The 20,908-nt window shown below is 37.6% G+C and overlaps 3 protein-coding genes across 12 annotated transcripts in view; 1 reads left to right on the top strand and 2 right to left on the bottom strand.

Annotated features, from left to right (window-relative positions):
* The window catches only part of LOC135257884 (NADH dehydrogenase [ubiquinone] 1 beta subcomplex subunit 1-like), a 417,122-nt gene that overhangs the window by 255,557 nt on the left and 140,657 nt on the right, over positions 1-20,908 (top strand). The window lies entirely within an intron of this gene.
* The window catches only part of hmbox1b (homeobox containing 1 b), a 424,932-nt gene that overhangs the window by 314,181 nt on the left and 89,843 nt on the right, over positions 1-20,908 (bottom strand). The window lies entirely within an intron of this gene.
* Positions 1-20,908, bottom strand: part of riox1 (ribosomal oxygenase 1) — a 148,896-nt gene that overhangs the window by 127,386 nt on the left and 602 nt on the right. For 2 of the 3 annotated variants that reach the window (XR_010330786.1, XM_064341080.1), the window contains exons 2-5: positions 13,127-13,258; positions 12,486-12,631; positions 10,447-10,546; positions 942-1,055 (exon numbers count right to left, since the gene is read on the bottom strand). Coding sequence is in view for 1 of the 3 variants with exons in the window: in XM_064341080.1 (XP_064197150.1) it covers positions 942-1,055; positions 10,447-10,546; positions 12,486-12,631; positions 13,127-13,258 (492 nt within the window). In the remaining 2 variants the exon portion in view is untranslated. The remainder of the gene's footprint in view (positions 1-941; positions 1,056-10,446; positions 10,547-12,485; positions 12,632-13,126; positions 13,259-20,908) is intronic. The other variant, XR_010330787.1, reaches the window with a different exon arrangement.

Genomic DNA, 20,908 nt, shown 5'->3' with positions numbered 1-20,908 from the left:
CCCACTGGAATGTCTAATTGAGATCAATTTTTCGCTGTTTTAACATGGAACTAGTTTTTCCACATGGATGAGGCAACAGGTAGGAAGCCATTCATACGGCTTCTATGCCTGATTACCTGCTCATAGGGAGAACCCTACACATTTTCTGCAGAGGCCTCCTCAGTCTCTGTTCCTGAGTTTGAACAAGAGGGGCAGCCAGGGCCTGAGAGCAAGAGACAGCGGAGGGAGGACCCTACAATTTTTAGCACAGGCTAGGCTGGCTAGGGAGGAGGCCAGGGAAGAGAGACTAACATTACATAACATAACATAACAATGACGAGAACAGGTCATTCAGCCCAACAATGCTTGCCATTTTCCTGACTAAACTGTACCCAGTGCCATGATTACCTACAGACTAGATAGTATCTAACACCGTTTCAAGCCTTGTCTTGAAAATTCCAGTTCCTGCCTCTACTACATGACCTGGCAGGCTGTTCCACACACTGACTACTCCGTGTGAAAAAACTCTTCCCAATGTCTGTATGGAATTTACCTTGCAAATTTCCATTTTTGTCCCCTCGTTCTACTAACAGAATTCAACCTCTTGAAGAATCTCTTGTAGTTCACTTTGTTAATCCCCTTCTGAATTTAAAAGCCTCAGTGAAATCACCCGTAAGTCTCCTTTTAATAAGCTAGTTGCGGGTGGGGGGCAGGATGTGAAAAACATCCTCTACATTATAACTAACTATAATCAATTTCCAAAAAAAAAATATTATTTTCAGAAGTGCTGCGCTATCATCCGTCAATTTACTTGTAGTGTTGAGTTTGTGAATAACCTCTAAAATAACCGGTGTGCCACACGGCCAGATACACGTGAAGCTATACAAATCACCAGCCAATTTCAAGTTGGTCCAACTGTTTCCTTAGAAGAAAACAAATAGGTAAAGTTTCAATGAAAGTACCTTGTAAAAGTCCCAGACAGTGAAGGGCAGGGCTCTTCCAGGGGGATGGTGGGTCTCCCGCTTGCCATTAATGTAACTTGTGACATCCAGGTTCACCCCAAACTGAACTTCATCCTATGTGCATAGGGTGGCACCCCAAGAAAATAATGCAGGAATAGCTTTAATGACAGTCCAAACATGCCCCTGCTGAAATAAGGCAATTTAAATAAGTTTAGCCATTACAGAATTAAACTCAATACATGCAAACAAAGGTATATACATGTTCCACTTTACTGTTCTTAGATTCAACACACATTTCTGAGGTATTTTGGGAAATTCTTTGGACTCTATTTTCTGGCCGGCACATGGCAATTTGTGAGCAGTAGCACTGGCGAAATGGTATTTTCGCCGTATATTTTGACGCACCCAACCAGCTTGGGTATTTTGTGACTCAATGTACGCCAAAGTAAGAGGGGACCCGCTGGGAGTGTGTCAGTCAATATCACATGCATATGTGCAATTATGGCAGCTCATTGGAATTTTCAGGACATTCCAGTCGTTTGACAACCGCCTGCCCAGACCACATCTATGGTGTATGGCGCAGGCGATCGTCTGGCAGATTGGTGATATTGGGGCTTCACAATACAATTTTCACATGTTTTACAGTCTATTCAAAAGGCAATCAACGGTTTTTGTGGATCATGTGATGTCCAATTTGACTTCGATAGAAATCCCAAAGCAGGAAACATGCATTTATTTTTCATCATCTTTTTTCTTTTTTTAATTATTTAAATTCCTATATTCATTTTTATTTTTCATTGTTTATGGCTTCTTTTATACTGATCGTGGTCCTGTATTTTGTTCTTTTTCTTACACCCATCGGTAAGAAGAACGACAATAAACGCTCTTGAACAATCTTTTAATTTTAATATCAACATAAAACAAAAATGTAGAAATAATTAGCATTGAGTGAAATAAGTAATAATCAATATGAATACCTATACCTCACAATTTAGCATACATTACATATATTACTGTTGGAATTTTTTTTAATCTGCTTGAACACATGCAGTAATGCCTTGTCCAGTATTTCCCTAAATTCAAATTACTGATGGTCACAGAATGTCATTACCACTCGTAGTTAAGAAAATATATAGGGGAGAACCAGCATAATTGTAACCATTTTCATTTTTTACTGAATTAGAAGCTAAGAATCAGAAGCAGTGAAATTACACAACAAAGAGCACTTGTCTGCTACAGTAAATTACATTAAGTTTGAGGTGATCACAAACGGTTTGTGTACAATCTTAAAAAACATTAACGTAGTCCAATGCTACAACTGCAAAGTATGTGCAGGACAGTTATAACTGAATTAATGAAAAATAACAGCATAAATCGTTAATATATGCAATATTTACTGGACAAAATGCTGTTGGTTCTAAACAACATACTGTCCATAGATGTTTAAACCAGCAACCAATTAGGAAGGTCACATTATGTTTTTGTTGTATGTACGCTGGATTGGATCAGTTGTGCACAATCCCAGTTGTGCACAATCTCCACCAGTTGGCATTGTCGAGACCAATCTGGTTCACCGGTGGACCGAATGTCACACACCTCCAACCCCAGAATTCAGCCAAAGGCTAATTCGGCTAACGCCAAGACCGCTGCCTCCCAGGTTTCGGCACCAAATTGTCACACGCACACTTTAAATACCTGGACTAATTAGAGATGCACTCAAGGTGTGTGTGCCTATTTAACCAGTAGGCGTAGTCCTCCGATTGCCCTGAACCTCCCCACAAATCGAGCCCTGCCACATTCATAAATTCATGAAAAATCACTGTTGTCTTTTAGAGATGAAAGATTTGATCAACTTCTTTTTCTGGAACCTATAATTTTACCTTATTTGTCACCGTCACCTTGGATTGCTACCATTATGGAAATGCTATTAGCCATTTTCCTGTATGTCGCCATTGACAATTAAAACCCAGGAGTCATAACCACAACTTTCAATTTTTTGAAAAACCTTTGAAAAAATCTCATCCTAGACCATTTGATATGTCAATATGAAACTTACATCAATTTGTCCATTGGACGGTCCTCTAAAGTGTTATGCACAGAAAGCTCATAATCCCGTAATACGGGTTACTCACTGGGCATAGTGATAGATTCACCGACAGGAAGTGCAGCTGCTCCGGTACAGATGTTAGTTTCAGTGCCCAGATGTATCTTATTATTTCATATAAATTGTAAATTGGTCATTGTCTGGGATATTTAGATAGTTTCACTAAATAGATGGGGTACCCTTAGTTCGGGCTCCCTGGGGTACCTGGACAAACATCTTTTCCAGGTCAAAGTCATTTATTCAGGGCGTGAAAACATTATTAGCAAGATTCTCGGATGAGTAGCACCTTTACCTGCCAGGTTAGAAGGTCTTAGTGTCATAAAACGATTAGATGAATGCCTGGCAGCAGCAGATAGTCTTGCTATCCGGGGTACAAGTCTTGCCACCCACTATTTCAGCACACCCCAGTCAATATACATATACGCAAACCCGTATTCACAAAAAGCTTCACATTACAACATTTTGTAGTCAGATAAACTTGGTTTCCTTCATACAAACATATTTAAATAAACCTGTTTTCCTCCCTGTGACCATGGCTAAATCCTTAGAGTTTGGTTACCGTGAAATGACACCCGTGGCAGGATATGTCTGGTCTTCTTAATCTCTTGGTCCCTGTCACTAATTTAAAATCCTTACAGTTTTGGTGACCCAGACGTGATCAACAGGATACCAATTTCCCCTACAGTTTGGTGACCCCGACATGATCGGAAGGATACCAATTTTCCCTTATAGTCGACTAAATATCAAAGTTGATAATCCAATAAGCATGGCCACAATAAACCAATAAAAATCTATCTGGTTGTGGCTTATCTCAAAAGTGTTAATAGCTCCCAAGTGGTTTGACATAAATTGATGAAACATGGTAACTACAATGCCTTCGGTAATTATTCAGACCCCTTCACTTTTTCCACATTTTGTTACGTTACAACCTTTTTTCAGCCAGTTCTAAAATTGATTACGTTCATTTTTATTCTCATCAATCTACACACAATACCCTATAATGACAAAGCAAAAACAAGTTTTTAGGAATGTTTGCAAATTTTAAAAAAAATAAAAAACTAAAATATCACATTTACATAAGTATTCAGACCCTTTGCTATGACACTCAAAATTGAGCTCAGGAGCTTCCTGTTTCCATTGATCATACTTGAGATGTTTCTACAACTTGATTAAAGTCCACCTGTGGTAAATTCAATTGATTGGATACGATTTGGAAAGGCACACACCTGTCTATATATGGTCCCACAGTTGACAGTGCATGTCAGAGCAAAAACCAAGCCATGAAGTCAAAGGAATTGACTGTAGACCTCCGAGACAGGATTGAGTGGAGGTACAGGTCTGGGGAAGGGTACAAAAACATTTCTGCAGCATTGAAGGTCCTGAAGAACACAGTGGCCTCCATCATTCTTAAATAGAAAAAGTTTGGAAAGTTAGGACTCTTCCTAGAGCTGGCCGCCCGACCAAACTGAGCAATCGGGGGGAAGGTCCTTGGTCAGGGAGGTGACCAAGAACCCGATAGCCACTCTGACAGAGTTCCTCTGTGGAGATGGGAGAACCTTCCAGAAGGACAACCATCTCTTTAGCACTCCACCAATCAGGCCTTTGTGGTAGAGTGCCCAGACGGAAGCCACTCCTCAGTAAAAGGCACATGACAGCCCGCATGGAGTTTGCCAAAAGGAACCTAAAGGACTCTCAAACCATGAGAAACAAGATTCTCTTATCTTATGAAACCAAGATTGAACTTTTTGGGCACAATGCCAAGCCTCACGTCTGAAGGAAACCAGGCACCGCTTATCACCTAGCCAATACCATCCCTACGGTGAAGCATGGTGGTGGCAGCATCATTCTGTGGGGATGTTTTTCATCAGCAGGAACTGGGAGACTAGTCAGGATGCAGGGAAAAATGAACGGAGCAAAGTACAGAGAGATCATTGATGAAAACCTGCACCAGAGTGCTCAGGACCTCAGATAGGGGTGAAGGTACAGCTTCAAAAAGGAGAATGACCCTAAGCTCACCGCCAAGACAACGTAGGACTGTCTTTCAGGACAAGTCTGTCAATGTCCTGGAGTGGCCCAGCCAGAGCCCGGAATTGAACCTGATCAAACAATCCTGGAGAGACCTGAAAATTGCTGTGCAGCAATGCTCCCTATTTTTCCACCCATTGGAAAAATACCCCAAATACCCCAAATGTGTCAAGCTTGTAACGTCATACCCAAGAAGACTCAATGCTGTAATCGCTGCCAAAGGTGACTCAACAAAGCACTGAGTAAAGGGTGTGAATACATATGAAAGTGTGATATTTCAGTTTTTTATTTTTAATAAATTTGCAAAAATGTCAAAAAACCTGTTTTTGTCATTATGGGTTGTATGTGGATTGATGAGAATAAAAATTAATTTAATCAATTTATAATAAGGCTGTAACGTAACAAAATGTGAAAAAAGTGAAGGAGTCTCAATACTTTCTGAAGGCACTGTATATTGGCACTCCCATCAAGAGCATAAACTTAAAGTATTGGCCTACTTGAAACCGATGGTGGCACTACAGATCACAAGATTTTAATTCAGAAATTCACAAAAAATCACTGTTGTCTTTTAACGATTAAAAATTTGCATTAATGATCAACTTCCTCACCTGGAACATAAATCTGTAACTTTTTTTGCTGCTGACATCCTGGATTACCACCATTTTGGAAATGCTTTTGCCATTTTCCTCCATCCCCAGTTTTGGCCTAACCACATGAAATGTGGCAAAACCTATGAAACTTGGCACAGTATTACAGGGCACCGCCCTTTGCCCACTGCATGATTTTGCCACTGGTTGGCCGCTTGTTAAGTGGCGTAATAATGGCTGTGTCTGCTTAGATCCAGTATATTGCTGCTTGCAGCTATATTTATTATTTTTACTTATTTTAATATTTTTTTCTTATCGGTTTTGACTGAATAGTCTTATAGGCGAAAACTTATGGCTGAACTGTGAAGGATGATAGCCTGTATTAAAATTGGACCGATTGGCTATTTGTTGGCAGTATAGCATTCAAGGAAATATTCAATGTTTTAATGCTCATAACGTTTGATCTGACTGTCCCAGAAATATGAGACTAGTCTCCTTAGATTCTTCTCCTCACATTGGACAAAAGTCTCTTGGACTATTAAAGTGCATTTGGTTACATTTTTTGCTATTTTGAATTTTCAAAAAACACTCAAACGACATCTCCTCTGAAGGTGACTGATTTGCACGGAACTTTCACTTACAAGGCCAGGGGACACATCTTATAAAAGTTTCATATAAAATTTAGAAAAGTTTCCATGTGAAAAATTCTGGCCGTAGTAAGCCAAAAGATTTTGGCCTTTTTCTGTATAAATTATGCAAATTTTGTTCATTCTGGACTTGGATTATAGGATTGCAATATTTCTTACTTTGTACAGCACATCAGTCTGAATAAAGCAAAATTTAAAGTGTAGATTGGTTAAAAAATGTAGAAACTACAGCTAGTTTTGTGTCCAACCTGGAAACCTGCTATTTGGTTGTCCGTTGGGTTAACATCATAGATGTCAATGTTGGGTATGCAATTTTAGCAGCATATATTTTGCATTGAACAGAGTCTTCATTTAATCTGTAAAGCGTCTCACCTCAATATTCAAAATCGGGCGAGTAGAAAAAAGCCTTAACCGTCGAGCCCTGGCTAATTTTCCATTTACCATGTACTGGCAAGATATCTAAATATCACATTTAACCAAGGTTAAGCTTCATGCTAGCAAAAAGCTACTAGCAACAGAAGAACAGTAACTGTACGTCACATCAGCTAATACGTGATTGCTCTGCACGGTGTAATGGCACCTTATATTAGCATGCACAAATGTAGTTTCTGGGCAGAAAGCTGCTTCTATCAGTAAACAGTGGAAATATGGTTAAAGTAACCAGTAACAATGTTACGGTCATGTATAAACATAAAATGCATTTACTCAAAAGTTGTACCCTAACTAGTTATATTAACGTCAGACAAATCGCTACAAAATGCTACTAGCTGTAGTATAAGCTTCATTCATTTCCAATGGTATTTATTAGCATCATTTATTAGCATTAACATCACATGAATGCTGAATATTTTTAAAGAAAACTCACCAAAATTTAGGACTGAAGAACAATTAACCACGTGTTTGACGACTTGATGAAAAGACCATCTATACTCAGAGCGCTGAAGGAAATTTAACTATAACTGGTTTGATTTTTTAAAAACTTTACATAGCTACGATGAAATTCTAAATAGAGTTATCAAGTTTCATCACTTTGTGTCAAACTGTCTGGGATTTATTAGCCTCTTGGTAAAAAGCCAAGCATACATGCAATTCCAATGGATTACTGACAGCACGTTTTTGAGCATAGCAATTTTGTTTATATAACTGAAAATTATTTAAATGAAAGGCATTTGCAAGTAGATGTTACAGTTCAAGTTTTGTGCATATCAGTCAAACAGACTAGGAGGAGATGTCATTTAAGTGTCTTTTAATTTATTCAAAATGGCAGTAAATCCATAATCCCAGGCTAATGGGTCTAAAGCACAATCTTGTTACATTAGTTACTGGTTCCAAAACAGGACTTATCCTTGTTCAATTTGCAGAAATTCAGTTGACTGTTATAGCACCACCATATGGCCAATCAGCACCAAATTTAAAGAGTAGAGGCTTGGAAGTACCATCTATCAGTGTGCCAATTTGTATACAAATCAATCAGGTGAGTCAGAAAAGTGACATATGAACAACCATCCAACAATTCTAGATGGCACTGACCAAATCATCCATAAACATACCCAAACAGACAAGATTAGTCGGGGTAGTAGGTTTGAAATATCTACATAAAAACTAGTGAAGTTATTCATTTTTTTAAATTGCCGAGCTCTGTAGCACCACCCTGTGGCTGAATCATGCCAATTCTTTGTGGCTGTCCTGAGGATTGAGCTATTAATAGACCCAGTAAGACCCTGGCAACCATCTCAAACACCCTAGCAACCAACTAGAAAGACCAGAGCAACCACCTAGTCAGACCCTGGCAGCAACCTTGCTCATTCTAGCAACCAACTAGTAAGATCCTAGCAACCAGGCAGTATACCTTCACATCAACTAAGTAAGACCCAAACAACCACATAGTGTGTGCTTAGCAACCACTTTGTTTACCTTAGCACCCACCTAGAAATACCCTAGCAACAACTTAGAAACACCCTGACAACCACTTTGTCCACCCTAGCAACAGCCTTGTAAGTCCCTAGCAACCAGATGCTTTCTGCACCGTTACACTGAATAATTCACTATTGTTTAGAAAACGATTTATTTCATAATTTATCTAGTCACCCTATAATCTGTGTATCTATAGTAATAGTTTAATATTCATAATTTACATGAATATAATGGGATCTTGTTAGATTTATTTTCACTGTATTTACTGATTCTATGGTTTCTAAGGTTACCAATTTATATATATATTGTTACTGGGTGAGAAACGGGTCAGCTTGGGCTTGTATTCCCTGAGTGCTACTGAAATGTGCGCTTGAAAGAATAACAGGATTTGATAAAACAATTTCATTCAAAGTTACTATTTACTAAATCCCGACAGTATATTTAATTGTCATGATTATCATCTATTAATTCTGTGCGATAGAATATTATATTTGATTGTATTTTGCAGTTTACTGTTAGCTTGTCAATCCATGCTTTGTTGATATAATTCTATAAAATAAGTTTCCTTTCTTTATGTTTATTTTACAAAGCAAGTGGTGGGACCAGGCTTGTATTGCCTCAGGAACCTGATGCATTATAAAACAACCATCTTGAACAGTGAAAATCATCCAATGTCCCCTGTCTGTTGTTGTTGTCACAGAATACAATTAATGGTATATTCTGCTGAGGATTTCAACTGTACTCAAGTCAAAGGGAATAATTTGGCAGATAAATCATGTTTAATAAATCATTGTGGTGTGGGGATGGCTGGTTTAAGCAGCCACACCTGCCCTGGGTCAAGCTAATTAGACCTGGCTAATTAGATAATTGGTTAGGAATTAGATAATTGGCCAGGCTAACTGGACCCGGGAACAGGGGTGGCTGCACCTGTGCGTAGTGAGGCAATCAGTGCGCACAGGTTAAATCTGCCATCCCCACCCACACAAAGGAGAGCCTCTCGGTCATGACAGGGTTAACATCTGCTCTTTGGCTGTACCATCTTGCCAACCTCGTAAATAAACGTGGACTGTTTGAACATCACTCCCTTTGTCTCTGTGCTGGAGGGCCCCTTGGAAAGCCACTTCGGTGGCCTGTGGCAGGCTTGTTTGCCACAATCATGATTAGTAATTGTAACATTCTTACAATTAAAGGTATATTCCAATGAACATTTTAATTAATTGTTTGTAATGAATAGGGGGCAACCACCTAGCAACCAGGTAATACAACCCCAGCAATCACCTAGTAAGACCCAGGTAACCACCAAGTACCATTTTTGCAATTTCCTAGTAACCTGTCTAAAATTCAGTTCTAAAACTGAATTGTTAATATTAAGAATTCCAATTTTAACTTGATAAAATTCTATTCTCAATATAAGGAATATAAATGTGTAAATTAAATGGTAATTATTTTTTACAGACTGGAATCCAAACGACCAATGTCCAACGGTGTAGCTACGACAGCCTATGCATTTTACTTTGACGGCCCGCCACACTACACATAACCCACATAATTATGTTTCAGTTATATCAGTGAAAACATTTGACATTCCATGCTTCCAGGCCAGGAATCACCATGTCTGCATTGTCATTTTCTTTATCTGGTGAGAAGATGGTAACGAGACACAACAATTCTGGGTCTGGTGCAGAAAATGTCAAGTGTTCATAATACTGCATTTGGGGTCAAGTAAGGATGTATTCATCAAAAGCTCATTAACATTAAAACTAGTTGAAATTGAATTCTTAATATCATAAATTCCTCTTTTAACTAGTTCAAATGTAATTCTGGATATCAAAAATTCCTAATTTAAATTTTCGTTGATATTGAATTGTTTATATCAGGAATTCTAATTCTGATTATTACTTGTTAAAATGTAAATTATAACAAATTAAAATTTAACTCTTCATAGCAACAAGAAGTTGAATAAAAGCTTAAGCTTGTCATACTCTGGTTTTCCAGTAAAACCCTGGTTTGGTTTCTAGGTGATCTCTGTTGCAACTCGCCATTCTCAATAGTCAGATTTGTTATATTATCAAGTTCTGATCCTATTCATTTGCTTTTAAAATAAGACAATGGAATATGCTGATGGAGTCTAAATGGAATCTGCAAACACAGGATTGCTCTTATGTTAAATATTCTGCATTCTGGCTGTCCAAAGACATGCATTTGTCTGAAGTCAATTTACAACTTACATCTCTCAAAATCCTGTCAAATTCTGCAGTAGAAAACAGCCCATTGTAATATTCTGGATTTTGTCGCTTGATTAAAGTTGGTTTCTTCTCCCACGTCTCTCTGTAACCCAAAGACAAAAAGTGAAAATATAAAACACATTCCATAGCACCAGGATTTATCAGTTCTTCTTTGTATGTATGTATGTATGTATGTACAGAATCACCCAATTAGTTTACTGCACAGCCAGTACTGATTTAACAATGTAGTGCTTTCCAGCACAGCACACACCACGCCAGTAATTTCAGTGCAAAACTAATGTGTTAGATTCTAGGTTTTCAACACGGGGGCCATGAAGGTACTGTCCCTGACCAGACTTGTATTCCATTTTTTTTTAATGATGGGGGTTCTCTGAATGCCTTTGAGTCTGGGTGGTGGTCCATGGATCAGAAATAGTTTAACAATCCTGTGTTGGATTAATGTATGAAGTGCACAAAAACTAATAAAAAACATGCTTGATCTTTACAGTGCATCTTTACAGTTCATCCTTAGGATTAAGTATAGGAGAAAGCAAAAAGCATCCCTCTCAAACAAAAACTGATTTAATAACATAAATTTAATGTTAATGTTTCAAATATTACCATACAGTCATAACCATGAGTACTGACTTTGACAAGGGTGAAAACTGACCAGTACAATAGTGGTCACATTTAAAGGTCCAGGAATTTGGATTCAAATTGTGGTTTTATTCCCCAGAAGTGAGAATTGATTTGTCTTCTTAATATTTCTTTCTCGTTTTTAGTCCAGTTATAGCCATTAAATTGTCATTAACACCGTTAGATTATTGTGACCTGTTCAGCAGATAAGGACAGATAATTCCTTGTCGCTCGGTTACAGCAGGTTGTTCTGTGCATTAGACTACCAGACAAAACGAAAGAAAGCATCATGTCTGACTTTACCATCATATAGTTAAACCAGCAGTTATTCAATCAGTAATAATGTTGTAACATTGAGCTACTGTATATTAACATTACAATCGACAATAGTCTCAAACTACAGACATTACACCTGAAGAAAAATAAGTTTTGATTTCACATATCTAAGCTTGAAAGCTATTTAATTGTATCTAGCCAATGGTAGGCCTACTTAACCGAACCATCACACATCTGTTCTGCGACAACTGGGAGTGTTGCTGGCAGCAAAAGTTGGGAGGGAGGTGGAAGGGAGGTAAGGCACTGCTCCATGCACCAGTGCTAGCTCTTTAGCAAAGCCACATTGTTCTGTACATAGTTGGTGAATTCCTCCTCGTGAAAATCAGCCTACAAATATTGTGGGGGTTATTGCAATATTGCAGTGGCCATGGGCCTCCAGACATGAAACCCATTTCTCGTAGTTCCAATTTTTTTGACGAAAAAAAGAGTATTGAATTTTATGCATCCAGAGAAGGCACAATGCTTAGGCATTTCAAAATCAGCTAACCTGAACAAAAATGGCAAGAGCATCATTTACATTACAAGTAGAAAGGATTTCACTGGTCTTGGAATTTTAGCAATGCACATTGCAACTAGCTAACCCCTTATACAGAAAACATGCCGTTTAGCCAAGGGGAGAAGAAAGCCAATCTAGATTTTACTAAAAAAAATAAAAAATAAAAAATTTTTAAAAAACATTTAAAAAAATAAAAAATAAGAAATTATAATAATTTTCCTGCAAGAATCATTTAAAAAATATTTATGGGCCATTTGGGAATGCAAAAAGTATTAAAATAACATATCACCAAAGATATGTTATTTTAAACAAATTTCAGTTTCCTGGACCTTTAAGATGTAGTGCAACACCTGCATACTTATCATAATGTTTATTTCTAGGCATCTTAATGTAACAACACATGTATATGTATCGTGCAATATGAGACACAGTATTTACAATATGAGAGAAAAAACAGGATTTACACTAAACCAATATAAAAAGGTCAAGTATAATAGGAGTTGTTTTGGAATTGCTGAGCTATCTTGAAGGCACATGGTGAAGTAACAATAATTTTATCTTTAAAGCTGGGTACCTGAAGAAGATCTTGGGAGGTATGGGGTGGATCAACCATTCGAAAAGCTTACTGGCTCTCTCTCTGCTGTTATTGATCTTTGCCAGGCCAGTCAGCACAGTGTCCAGGGATGGCCCTTTGACTACCTTACTGACCTCCTTGACACCCTGCACAGTAACAAAACCCGATGCATATAAGACAGAATCTATTCACATGCCCAGACCATCTAAAATCTATAGGCATCCACTTCATGCAACAAATGCATTTGGTTCCCATATTTCCAGCTCATTTTGCTTGAGCGCAAATAGGCTACATTCCAAATACACTGTAAGCCTAAATGTAAATTGCAGTAAAATGCTGATTTTCCTGATTTCCAGCTTTAATTTGAAAATGTACCTGCACAACAGTCTGCCCAATGCATTTTGTTCAGTTCATTTAATCAAATTCTTTTATTATTTCTTTGCAAATATGTACAGTACTTCTATGGAAATATAGGGGTCATTTCATTGAAAGTACATGTACGATCATTTTCTCTCTACATATACTTGCTAAAAACGATTAATGTTTTTAATTGAGGTACATATGAAGTCCAAGGGTTCAGACTCACTCGACAGTACAAAGCCCAATGTAAGCATTATTTGAATCTGCAAGAAAATTCATACCCTTACTGGCTTCTCAATCCCCACCATTTTCTGTGCATCTGTTAGAACAGGTGTGCCAGTATGCTTTCTTTTAGCCTTATTGTTTGATTTAGAGACCTGAACATGAGTCTTCCGTTTCTTCTTCTTGGCAACCTGGAAAACGTGCACACAGGTGAAGTCAACAAGACTTTTAAAAGCCAACATTTTCATGTGTTCTAATATTTTTCCACACCATATGCACGTCTTTGTGATTTCAAATGACAAACAGTACAGCACTAGAATCAAACTTTGATCCGACATTTTAAACAGAATGTATACGTGTGTACTTGTATATTTGCCGTGATTTAATTTGTCAGCTAGCAAGATACATTGAACATGTTTAATTTGATATAGGAGATCAGAATACGTTGTCATAAAATTTTTGCCGACCGTGAAGAATGCCTTACTTGTTTACATTCTGAACAGACATGGCTGCTGAGTAAATCCATCACATATTTCCGTCACAGCACTTTCAACACAAGCAATATTGGAAACGCTATCCTAAAATTTCTTCTTACTGTGAAGAGTGCCTGACCCGCAAGTGTAGAAATGTGTTAACACTGCGACACAATAACATTGAGAAATACCATCTTTGGAAAAAAATGTTGTATTCTGTAACTGCATTTAGATCAAACCTACCATGCACAAAAATATGAAAACACTCGTCAATCTGTTTATAAGTTCATCATAGCACTGAGCCTTTAAAACCATAAAACCACCTCCCTTAACCCCTTGGCGCACATGCCAAATCTTGGCAATCCTTGCCCATTCAGGGGGTTCCCTATTTAAAGCTTTATAACACCAGGTGTGAACACCACAGAGACTTGAAAAATGGCTTAAATGAAGCAAGACATTTGTACAATTTACAATAAACAGATTAGTTTATATTCATAACTTTGGAAGAAATAAAGTGCCACAAATGCAACTGTCTAGACAAAAAATGAAAAAATGAATTTGCACTTTTTTAGTTTGCAATGAAATACTGAGAGATTGCATATATACATGAGGTTAAACTATAGGCTACATGTGCTGGATCAAAAACTTCTTGACCATAAGTTCTAAGTTCAGAAAATCTAAGGGTGGATATGCAGAACTACTATAGATGTACAGAACTGTGCAAAAGTCTTAGGCACATGTAAAAAATGCTGTACAGCTAAGATGCTTTCAAAAATAATGAAATTAGGGTAAACGTCCCTATTAAGCCCACGTACCATATAAGCCCACTTGCAACTTCTGAGTCAAATTTAAAAAAACTACATCATAATTTTTTGCTGTGTGATGTTTTTTCGAATGAAGCTGCTTGTTATGTAAATGACACTTTTTATTGTAAGTCAATCACATTTGTCGATATTGAGTTATCGAAGCATATGTGTGGCATGTGCCTGCTGATCCCAGAAGAAGTTGCAAAAAAACTTAGGTGATTTTGGTACCCTCAGAAAATAACATTTTTTGTATATTTCTACTCCTGTTTTTGGAAAGTACTCACTTGTTATCAAAATTTAAGTGATTAGTGTTTTGAATGAGACATATGTTAGAATATTACCTGAATTAGAAATATTGTGTCTTTTGAAATCAAAATATGAGTTTTAGCACACTAGCAAACAGACCACATGCTGCATCAATACAGTAGCTACATAGTATGGTTCATTGCAATGACATAAAGCATGATAAGCATGTATAGTTCATATTTTTGTATGCAGTTTATATTATTATACTGTTAAATAGACAATAAATGTGTATGGGGACGGAGTGTGGCACAGTGGGTAAGGAACTGCACTTGTAACCAAAAGGTCGCAGGTTCGAATCCCGGGTAAGGACACTGCCGTTGTACCCTTGAGCAAGGTACTTAACCTGCATTGCTTCAGTATATATCCAGCTGTATAAATGGATACAATGTAAAGTGCTATGTAAAAAGTTGTGTAAGTCGCTCTGGATAAGAGCGTCTGCTAAATGCCTGTAATGTAATGTAATGTTTATTATTATTATTTATTTATTTTTTAATTAACATTTTTACCTGGTGGGCTTAAAGGGGACTCTAGCAAAAAAATCACACTGTCTGAGGTGGATGTAAATGAGTATAGCTAATTACTTCTCTACATGATCAATTTATACTTTTCATATTATGTTAGTGCACCATATATAGATGTATTTCATACAGTTGTTTTTTTAATGTCATGTGAGTAGAATAAAATATTCTATCTTTAACCATAAATTCACTGATGTTCCCTTTAAGCCCACCTGTTCCCATTAAGCCCACTTTACTGTGTTTCAATGAGGATTTTCTCCCTTTTGACCTCTGAACCATTTTCCTCCCTAATTTTGACCTCACCTGATGAATCAGCTCCATAATTCAGATAATTAATACCCATATTTAAATATCAGTGATATTGCATACGTCAATTCATTCTGGATAGGCCTGTGTTCTATCTTAACATTAGCAATCATTTTTTAATCTTTACTTTTCAGATGAGTTTTAGTTTAAGATGACTAAAACACAAAAGAACTACAGTTCATGCCCACGCATGATAGAAGCGCAAGTTCATCCTCTGCAAAGCAGGGCTGTAGGGACCTGGACCATTCTACTTGCGCAATCATGAGGTCATTGAAAATCTACAAAAATAAGATGAAAGCCATGAACGACTTGCTAGCGTAAGACAAAGACAACCACAACGTGGGCTAAAGATTGAAGCAAACAAATAAAATAAAGCTTAGACCACCCTATAACCTGTTATGTTACACTACTAAGATGGAGCATGGAGCAAATGATAGCCTTACTAAAACGATACAATCACCTCAAAGAGCATAGGCCTACGTTTAGTCTAGGAGAAAGTAGAAATTGCAGAAATGTTGACATCTTTCTTCTTAAGTTATAGGCTAATGATACATGAGCTTCAATATGTTATGACTGATGTCTCCTCATAATGAACTGTATGTTTTAAGGTTACTCCACAATGAACTGAATGGTTTTAAAATGTGTTTTTACAATGTTTTCAAACTACTATCCTAAATCTGTTTAACATTTAAAAATTTATTGTTTAATTGTAAATCCTGAAATTGACTCATTTGCTATCCTTAGAACATTAGTATTGAACTTGAAATTGTTTTTCATTCAGTCAGTCGGTCTTCAGAAATCTTCATAAAAACACCTGCACTTTCAACCAGCTGACTGAACCAGAAATTTTGGCCAATTTCAAATGCCAACAGCACACCATAGGATAGAGATACAGACAAAATGACAACACATATTGAAAGATGAAGTATTGAAGAGTAATTTCCACTATAGTTTTGATTTTGTTCGTAAATATTTTTTTGGCTACATTCCAAAGAAGACATGTTGTAAGTTTAACTTTTTCTGTGTTGACAACACAGCAAAAAGGCTGGTCATGCCTATTTCAAATGCCATTTACAGGCCATAGGATAGGAGTGGAGACAAAATGAAAATAGCTATTGAGAGCTAAGAGATTACAGATTTGAATAGAACAAGTTTGTATTGTTAGGATTTTTTAAATATATATTTATTTATCAACAAATCATGAAGTGGGCTTATTTGGAACACCCATGGGCTTAAAGGGTACGTTAGGTACCCATTAAGCCCATGCCAGACTTTTGACATATTTTGACAAATTAAACAATAAAAACATTAGAAATTGGTATAAATGAATTATTGACACTTCAAATGAGAGATGTTCTCACTTAAATTGGGACAGTATACATGAAAAATGTCTGAAAAGCGGATTTGGTGGGCTTAATAGGGACGTTTACCCTACAGGTTATAAATATCAAAAAAATAATATAAAGAGCAGTAAATTGTTAAAAACTAAATAAAATCAATGTTTGGTGTGACCACCCTTCGCCTTTAAAACTACATCAATTCTCTTAGGTACACTGTCCTGTAGTTTTATAAGAAAATCGGCTGGTAGGTTGTTCCAAGCATTTTGGAGAACTTGCCACAGTTCTTCTGCAGACTTTTGGCTGTTTCGCTTGCTTCTGGCTCTTCAGGTAATCCCAGGCTAAATATATACTATGTATTATATTTAAAAATCTAGAGTGCCTAAGACTTTTGCACAGTACTGTATAAAGCAAAAACTAAGCAGTGTACCCAGCGTCTCCAAATCTATCCAAAATGTCTAAATTATGCATTGCTGTAAATCACAACATATTCACGTATTTCACAACAAATCCACGTTTTGACTCAAGAAACTCACTGTTGCATCATTTTCAAGTGGAAATTACAAGCTTTCTGTCAGTACAGTGGTCTAAAATATCTAGGGGTTCAGAAACATATCCAAAATCTCTCCAGAAATGAATAAAATGCTTTTTGTCCATTATAAAGCATATAAATGAGCCCTTTATGAAGGTTTAAGATGAAACATTGCTATCAGATTTTAAAAATAATGCAAAGATATTGTCACACAATGCAGTACAGCACCTAAATGTAATAATTAGGCTAACTCTTGTATGTATTTCTATACTCTGTACTCTCCTATGTTTTCTGGTATGGGGATGGGACGACATCAAAACAATTTTCAACCAGCCACAACGTTTTGGCAATGTTCCAACTCTCACGTCATCACTGTTGCATGCTTCACAAAAACTATAACACTACTAACTAACGCTTGCATTACAGTGTGAAATATCCACATTATATAATACCACTAACCTATTTAAAGACACTCAATTTCAAAAATAACATATATAACCAAAAGATTTTGAGCAGTAATACTTGCATAGCAATGATGAAATCTTGTCTATGTTCAGTAGATGGAGACAGAGACAGTAAATACATGATACTGTTTGATTCTGTTTTGCTCCAGAAAACGATGTCAGCTAGGTCTATCAGCAAACATATGGCTTAGATATGCCCAGACGTCCTTAATAATAATAGTATTTTCCAAGACATTACGAAAAATCGTTGACCACGTTTCGTTTTTCACTGCTACCACAGAGTGAATGCGTAAGTGAATGCGACGATAATAAAAATTTCTGTTACGCTGACCTATAAAACACTATTCCAAAAGCAAAATTAGACATGTTATACATTGTTAGAAAGCTTATATTCTCACCTACTGAATAAATTAATTGTCAATCAAGCCAGACTGTACTAAAAAGGGCGACAACGCCATGAACAACACGTGTGGTATTACGCACAGCTATTTTGGATGGTACCCAGGCATCACAAATGCGTGTATATTTCACAAATGGATTGTCCAAGACAATATATGATCACTCAGTCTCAAAAGGGACACCTCTACGCATAAAACCAACGGTAAGGTTGTATATTTATTCAATATTTAGTCCCAGATATTGGCTGTAGAATGACATGGTATCATTTTTTAAAACTTTCTCGTTTATTTCCTTATTCAGTGAGCAGCGTTTTCACTGCTGCATTGGCATATCTTAGGGCTATTGTTGGGTTTATCTTGTTGCCATGACGGAATTGACATTGACTTAGGTTAGCGCTATTATATAATGTCGATATTTGACACTGTAGCCTACACAACGGGACGCCGTCGCTGATTCACCGTGTCACTTGCTGTTGTCATTAGTTTTTCTTAGATACTTCCTAGTCCTGGTTTTAGCAGCCTGACAGATGGAAACAGAAATGGTAACTGTTCCCACGAGTCCTGAGCAACGCGGAACGGCACGGAGCGGGCCTGGAAACCATTCGGCCCTACAGTGGAAAAGCGCCTTATGTCATGGGTGGGGGGTGTAGTTGTAGATGAGACTGCAGGGAGGGGGTGCGTGTTAAATGAACGACCAGAGCGACAATGGTGGCGCTGCGAAACTCTGTATTCGGCATAGTTGTCATGTATCATCAACTAAAGAAACTAAAACAACGCGTTTCTGTTTTTAACACATACTTTGGTTGCAGTAGCACTGAAAGTCTGAGTTCAATAATCTCGGCACGCAGGCGTGTCGACCACTAGGGGCTTTTCGCTAAGAGGTTAAACTGGCTGACTGTAGTTTTTTTAAACTCAGAAGTAACTTAAACATTCACTGAGCTTTAGTGACTTACTACTAGTTAAGTATTTTAGTATAAATTTTGCAGCCTACTTGAGAATACTTGGTGTGCTATATGTTGCAACAAAGTTCAAGTGTAAGATTAAGTACATTTTCCTCAGCGGTACCTCCGGCTTGGTCAGACGTTCCTCCGAACAATATTAGCAGTGTTCCCGGGTGGGAAGCCGGTGAGGGTATGAGTCCTGATTGTTGCATTAGAGACTCCTACTGGTTGCTCGGGCGCCTGTTCAGCAGGGAGGGGTTCTGGGGGAGATAACGTGAACCTCCGTGCACGTTAAGCTCTCCCAGTGAAACTCCTCCCTGTCAGGTGAAAAGAAGCAGCTGGCAACTCCACATGTATCGGAGGAGGCATGTGGTAGTCTACACCCTCCCCAGACCAACAGAAGGATAGCGCATCGACCAGGACTGTGTGATACACATGGGGAATTGGTATAACGACTAAATTGGGGAGAAAATGGGAGAAAATGGAAACAAAAAGTACATTTTCCTGATGTCTAGGCCTATACTTGTTCAAAAGTGTACCAAGTAGACTTTCTTATTTTAAGAAGGAATTCTATATTAGTGTGCTTATAAAACTTTATAGGGTCAATCTTGTCAAAGTTCCTTTATTCAAGTAGTAGGATAATAGGACAGCACCTTATTCCCAAATTCCCCTCCTCAGTCAGTGAGAATTATTTTAAGAGCCCCAAAAATTCCACAATGCATTATGCTTCATCCTCAGCTTGGTAAAACTAGTGGACAGGCCTTGGCCCACTTTGTTTTGTGGTCAACCATGAGGCATATGTACATATTGCCTCCTGGAGTTGCCGTCAGCTTCCCAGCAAGATCCATCCCAACCAGTACAAATGGTTCAGACACCTGAGCAGTTCCTAAAGACTTAGTAGTGGACAATGACATATTGGTAACTTTATGTACAAAGAGACATGGATACATGAAGCTTTGAACTGGGATGTATTTTTGTGTTCTTTCTGGCACTGGGGGGAGTTCATGGATGAGGTGCTGTCTGATTTCGATGAATTTTCAATGATTTCTCAATAATAACATGTTTGCCTGTGCAGACAGTTTCATGAACCCAAGAACATGGCTGAGGCTCACTTCACTTTTCTTATGTACTAACAATGGATACAGCCCTGAATTATGCTGGAACAACTTACAACTTTTAGTGCATGAAGTATACTCATGTAGGTTCCAGAAAATGGTACTAAATTACAAAACTAGCAGGCTATTAAGCCACTAGTTCTGACTCGATGTTAAAGTTACTTTTGAGTATTATTAACTAAAACGTGAGCCAGTATACGTAGTCCCAGAGTTGTCAAAGTCAGGCTAGAGGGTCTATATTTAAAGTTCACAAGCAGCCTATATTTTTTCTTTTCCCTTTGTAGTGTCATCATTGCGATGAGTGTTTTAAACCATATAGCGGTGCAGCGCTATATGGTTTAAAACACTCATCGCAATGATGACACTACAAACAGACTGAGTGTGATTGATGAATGTTTATTTATTTTTACGCATAGCATGTCTGATCTAAATGCATTTACAACACATAGCCTTTTCCCCAACACTAGTCGATGTAATTGCGCCGGTTGCCGGTTGCCGGTCAGGCACTCTTCACGGTAAGAAGAAATTTTAGGATAGCGGTTCCGATATTGCTTGTGTAGGAAGTGCTGCGACGAAAACAACAAAAGATTTACTCAGTAGCCACATCTATAGAGTTCAGTGATGTAAACAAGTAAATCATTCTTC

The sequence above is a fragment of the Anguilla rostrata genome, chromosome 6, assembly GCF_018555375.3.
Source record: "Anguilla rostrata isolate EN2019 chromosome 6, ASM1855537v3, whole genome shotgun sequence".
NCBI classification, from domain to species: Eukaryota; Metazoa; Chordata; class Actinopteri; order Anguilliformes; family Anguillidae; genus Anguilla; species Anguilla rostrata.
Note: the sequence above shows the minus strand (reverse complement) of the source record. Positions and strands in the feature narration are given on the sequence as shown.